Source organism: Mesocricetus auratus, unplaced genomic scaffold (assembly GCF_017639785.1).
Source record: "Mesocricetus auratus isolate SY011 unplaced genomic scaffold, BCM_Maur_2.0 Super-Scaffold_100029, whole genome shotgun sequence".
Classification (NCBI taxonomy): domain Eukaryota; kingdom Metazoa; phylum Chordata; class Mammalia; order Rodentia; family Cricetidae; genus Mesocricetus; species Mesocricetus auratus.
Window position 1 is genome coordinate 13,643,329 of NW_024429210.1, and position 6,000 is coordinate 13,649,328.

At 49.4% G+C, this 6,000-nt stretch overlaps 1 protein-coding gene across 2 annotated transcripts in view; it reads right to left on the bottom strand.

Annotated features, from left to right (window-relative positions):
- Rel (REL proto-oncogene, NF-kB subunit) overlaps window positions 1–4,340 on the bottom strand; it is a 36,775-nt gene extending 32,435 nt beyond the window's left edge. Inside the window, exon 1 of one of the 2 annotated variants that reach the window (XM_040733217.1) lies at window positions 4,238–4,340. In XM_040733217.1, coding sequence (XP_040589151.1) covers window positions 4,238–4,253 — 16 coding nt within the window. In that variant the 5' untranslated portion in view covers window positions 4,254–4,340. Of the gene's footprint in view, window positions 1–49; window positions 420–4,237 lie in introns of those variants that run through there. The other variant, XM_013113572.3, reaches the window with a different exon arrangement.
- Between the last annotated feature and the right edge of the window lie 1,660 nt (window positions 4,341–6,000).

Sequence of the window (6,000 nt, forward strand, 5' to 3'; positions counted from 1 at the left end):
CAGACGGTGCTCCCCCGGTGCTCACCCCGGTGCTCACCCCGGTACTCACCCGAGGCCATGGCTCGGCTCCGCGCGCCGCCCGCGGCAGCTCCCAGCGTCCGGCCGGCCAGACAGTCAGTCAGTCAGTCAGTCAGTCAGTCAGTCAGTCAGTCAGTCAGTCAGTCAGTCAGCCACTCTGCCGGCCAGACAGTCAGACAACGAGCCAGCCGGCCGGCCAGACAGTCAGTCAGGAGGCGAGCAGCCTCGGCAGCCCGACCCGAGTCCTCTGCCCACGCCCGGGCCTCCTCTCCTTTCCCGGCCCCCGGTGGCTTTGCGGCTCACACCTTCCCACCCCCGAGTCTTCACGCTCGGGTCACTGGTGTCCTGGCGTCGCCCTGCCAGGATGCCGCGGCAGGGGCAGGGGGCGGGGCGCACCGCCGGCGGAACGGGGATTTCCCGCTGCTGGCGTCACTCGCGCCGCCGCCTACCGGGGGCGGGGCGGGGCGGAGCCTCGGGGGCGGGCGGGACGCGCGCGCTCCCGCTCCCCTCCGGCGCTCCGGCGCCCGGCGCGCTTGCGCGAGGGGGGCCCCCGGGGGACGCGCGCGGGCGCGCGCCAAGCCGCGGGGCCCCGGAGAAATCCCCCTCCTCCGGGGGCCTTCAGAAGGCGGCTGGCCGCCCGGGGCCGCGGGGCGCGCCCGTGACGTCGCGCGGCCGGAGGCGGGTCCTCGGCCGCCCGAGGCCCGCCCGGGGTTTCCGGAGCGGTGGTTCCCCCTCTTCCCTGTTTCGCACATGCAAATCTCCGCCCCCGCGCCGCAGCGCGGCCGTCCGCCCGGGAGCCCTCGGAGGAAGTGCGGAAGCGCCCGCGCCCGCGATCGGCTGCTGGGCGTGGATTTGCATACGGGGACCCCCGCAGTCTGATTTTCCCTCTGGGTCGACCTTACGTCTTTTACGTCCCAAGCGTTCTCAGCCCCCAGGGGCTTGCGCGGCGTCCAGAGATTTGACCGAGATACCCACCACCTGAGGCCGGGGCCGAACTTGCACGCGTTGACAGGTCCGGCGGAGTCTTGGTTTGCCTCCGCTGCTCGTGGCTGCCGGGTCTCTGGGGTGTGCCGTCTTCATTGTATGCGATCGAGGTCTGGAGAAGTAGCCTGTCGGTACTTGAGAGTGCACGACTTAAGCTTAAGGTTCCCCAGCCCAGTTTAATGCACTCCCCGCAGTCCTGAGGCTGCGGCAGGTGGATTGTCTCAACTTCAGAAGTAACCTGGGATTAACTGGCTCCACCTCCTGCGCTCCCCAGTCACTTACTAAAACAAGTGTGGAGGGGAAATTAAAAAAAAAAAATGGCATCCTGAATGCTGACAAGATGGCTTAGGGGGTATCTGCACTTGCCACCAAGCCAGACAACCTGAGTTCAACACATGGAAGGAAGAGGACCAACTTCCAACTTAGGAAAGTTGTCTTCTGACCCCCACGTGTGCCCGAACGCATGCGTGCACTTGGAAGGACGCCAAAAAAGTTAATTAGATAATTAAAATATATGCCATCCTGTCATACAAGTACCCCAAAGTGAAGGACACTCCTAGGGAAACAATTAAAATCTGTCAATTCAGAAGTGTCTTCACAAATAGTATAAATAGAAGTTGTTTTCTTTTATTAAACACAATCATAGGCAAACAACAAAGATAAAACAGCAAAAGCAATTAGTAGGGTGACTTATGTCCAGTCAGCGCGCGCGCGCGCACACACACACACACACACACACACACACACACACACACACACACACACACACACACACACGAACACTTCAGCCTTAATGTAGACACATTCATACAATATATTTTCTACTTGCTTAATTGTTTTTACCTAAAGAAAAAGTAAATAGGAAGCTACATCTGGAAGCCAAGAGAGGTTTAAATTCTCCTGGAGCTTTTAAGGAGGCTGCCAGTCATGGGGGTTTATAGAGAACAGCATGTGGTAGTTTTAGCACTGGGTGTTACAGGTGTCTATAGTCCCAGCTCACAGGAGACAGAGGAAGGAGTACCAAGGGGTTCAAGGTCAGACTTCACCTTATAATGAATTTACAAAGCCTATGGGGGAGTCTGTCTCAAAAATATATAAATATTTTTGTTACTTTATTTCTATAAAGAAAGTAAGGTGACTGGAGTAATAGAAATTGCTTGGGTTTCCTAGACGGGATAGTGTATGGAAGTGATCCTTGAGCTGAGCCAATGATCGCTATGGAAAAATCTAACCATGCAACTGATGTATACTTACATTTGGAGATTTTGCCCTGGCTGACATGTTAAACTATTAGCGTATGCTACCTGGGTGAAGGTAGAGCAGTTAGGCTGTTGTAGTGATGGAAATGAGACCTTGATTGTACGAGTGTTTGTGCAGAGGAGATGCTACAAGGAGGTCAGGTATTTGATGTCAGGGCCGGCTCAGAAAATTGGAACAGCTGAGGATTTTTTTTAATGAACTTGATTTTGGCAAACTAGAGTACTGGGCTGGCTGATGCCAGAGAGTCTGAAGTTCAAGGCTAGCCTAGGTTAGCTCAATCAAATAATTTTTTAAAATGGAGGTCAGTTGTGACTTGACAACTGAGCTATAAAAATGGTGACCATAAAGGTGAATTGAAGCAGGTTTGAGGAGAGACTGATGGACGTAGTAGGTGTAAGCTTTTCGAAGAGTGTTAAGAAAACGGAAATGGAGTACTAGCTGCTGCAGGGTGTGGATTTATATTATGCTCAGGGCTGTCGCTAACAACCTCAGTTTCAGCAAGTTAGTACAAGCCCCCTGAGTGTTGACTGGCTGTCCTCCAGGAGTGACCCAGGTACCTTCCATATTACAGTACCAACGTTGAGGAGAACAGGCTGGGCCTGCTCTGCCTTTCTCTGTGATGTGGAATATCACTTTTCAGGCTGTCCCTAGCCTGCAGTTGGACTGGTTGTCCAATCTCCCATCTCTTCTTTGTGCCTGTGTATGCTTCCTGGCTCTGAATTCTGTAGCCTCTTTACCCTTTCTTAGATACGGTTTAACCTGTTATATTGCTTAACCAGATATGCGTGTATACACACGCATATGTATTGTTTGACCTGACCTGAGAGTTAATGCCAATAACTGAGGTTAAAATAAAAGAGCTGGTCTCCAACCAGCAGCTGGAAGCTACTTGGGCCAACAAAATTGATGTAGGCTGTGGATTTATCTGTACTCAATATATTCTGACGTTATAGAAAGACACAATCATATCTGTCCATGTTTCTGACATGCATGCCCATAACAAATATGTAACACCTTTAAGGCAGCCTTGCCAGGGGAGAGATGGGGTCACAAGTGAAAGATTTATGTGGGGTTGGCACAGTCTGCCTCCCTATTACTGCACACTAGGACAGTAACAGTGCCTTGGATGCCAGAGAAATTAGGAAACAGAAGTTTGAGGCCGGTCTGTGCTACAGAGTAACAGGGAAGGAGGAGAAGAGAGAGACAAACAAACAAAAAGTAGATGTGGGTAAGTGCTGCCAGCCTCTGGGGTGGAAACTTCCTTCCCAGGTGCCGTTCATTGTGCAGGGAAGGGTGGGCTGGGCAGGAGGTCAGCGATGCTGGTGGTGCTGCACAGGCAGACCCCTGCTGCAACCGGGGGGACTAGCAGCTCCCTTCGGTAGCCAGCAGACTTCTCACTTGGCTCTACAAGGCTTTAGACCAGTGCTTCCTAACACTGAGACCCTCAACAGTTGCTCATGTTGTGCTGACCCCAACCAGAACACTTTCTTTGTTGCTACGTCATAACTGTAATCTTGCTACGGTTAGGAATTGCAATGTAAATATCTGGAGGGGTCCAGCTCCACGGGTTGAGAACAACTGCTTTGGAAATAGGACGAAAGACTGGTGTCTGACCTTTGCTTGGTGTCTGTAGTCTTTACTCTGACTGCTGCTTCAGACGTCACTGCCACATCAGGCCGTTGTGTGGGTTCTCGGGGCTCGGACGCAGCTCCTTGTGCTCGTTGGGTCATCGCTTTGCTCACTGGTATGACTCTCCAGCCCAGGAGCCATGTTTGACTCACTGTTACCTCCAGCCTACCCTACAACATCCGCCCACCATCTATCCTATTTCGATGAATTTTATTTTCTTTCCACGGTAGGGATTACACTTAAGGCCGGAGAAATGTTTGGTCTTCTGATATTGTTATGACACATGGTCACCTAGAAAGTTCACACATGAGAACAGCATAGTTAAGTTGCAAAGAAAAAAACTTACCAAAAAAAACCCTCATTCTGTTTTAAGTGTCCATGATTTTGTGTTTGGTTGCACCATGGCTATCCTGGGGCACGTGATCGGTGGACTTTAGGTTAGATCTACCTGGAAACACGCTAAGCATGCCAAGCCTGCCACTGAGCTATGGCAGTAGCCCTCTTCTTCATTTTGACTGTCACTGTCATTGGGAAGTCTTTGTGATGTCTCATCGGAACAACTGGAATGTTCTAAGTATTTTTACTTCTGTCCCTTTAAAAATCTACTCAAACCTACTGCTGCCTGAGTCACTGGTGTGGATGCACACCAGGCCACACCATATTTGTGATTTAAAACCATCCTTGGGCCCAAACGCACAGTTTCCAGTCTCTTTTGTAGCCTAGCTACTGCCTCCGTCCTGGGCCATCTGCTTTTGATCTCTCCCCTCTGCCTACCGTAACTCCTTCCTAGAGACATGCCATGTTTATGCATTGAAATTTTCAGTATTGCCAAATAATCGATTCCTAGCTGTGATCCCTGCACACGCATTGACTTGTTTTCAGCAAAGTCTTCACTGCAGTTCTGAGCCTATGGGTATCTATGATTTATTTTATCCTGAAACCTGCTTATAATATCTATTCAGTTTGGTGGCAGCTGTGTCTTTTGTTCTTTCAACAAAAATCTTATGGAAAAATTTTACTTTTTATTCTTTTAGTATTTTATCTGGAGTCATAGATCCAGAAGACATCCATTTGCTACTTAGATTTGATTGTTGCTTGAATTATGAATCCTTCACTGCTCTGTTAAGAATTATGAGTGTGTGTGTGTGTGTGTGTGTGTGTGTGTGTGTGTGTGTGTGTGTGCGCATATAGGCATGGTGGTTGCTTTATCCCTTTAATCCCAGCACTTGGTAGGAAGATCTCTGTGAGTCTGAGGCCAGCCTGGTCTACATAGTATGTTTCAGACCAGTCAGGGCTGGTTTGTTGGCTTATAGTGATACCCAGTTAAAAGAATTATTTTATATTTAAGGCATGTTCATTAGCTAAAAAACATTTTTCCTTACCATCTTATTCCTGTCAGAATGACTAAAATAAAAAACACCAACAATAGTTTGTGCTGGAGAGGATATAGACAGAGAGGAACACTCCTCCACTGCTGGTGGGAGTACCAACTCGTACACTCACTTTGGAAATCAGTATGGAGATTCCTGAGGAAAATGGGAATCAATCTACCACAAGATCCAGCAATCTTACTCTTAGGCATATACCCAAAAGATGCACATTCATACAACAAATATGTCTGTTCAGCTATGTTCATAACAGCATTATTTGTAATAGCCAGAACTTGGAAGCAACCTAGATGTCCCTCAACTGAAGAATGGATAAAGAAAATGTGGTACATTACACAATGGAGTACTACTCAGGGGAAAAAAAAAAACGATGGAATCTTGAAATTCGAAGATAGAACTAGGAAAAACCATCCTGGGTGAAGTAACCCAGTCACAAAAAGACAAACATGGTATGTACTCACTCGTATATAGATTTAGACATAGAGCAAATGAGTACCAGCCTACAATCCATGCTGCCAGAGAAGCCAGGAGATAAGGATCTTAAGAGAGACATACATTGTCCCCCGAAGAAGGGGAAAGGGACAAGATATCCTGAGCTAATTGGGAGCATGGGGGGGAGGGGAGAGGAAGTTAAGAGAAAGAGAGGGGGAGAAGAGGAGGGGAGAGGAGGACAGGAGGGAGTAGGAAGATTGAGTCAGGAGAAGAATAGAGGGGAGCAAGA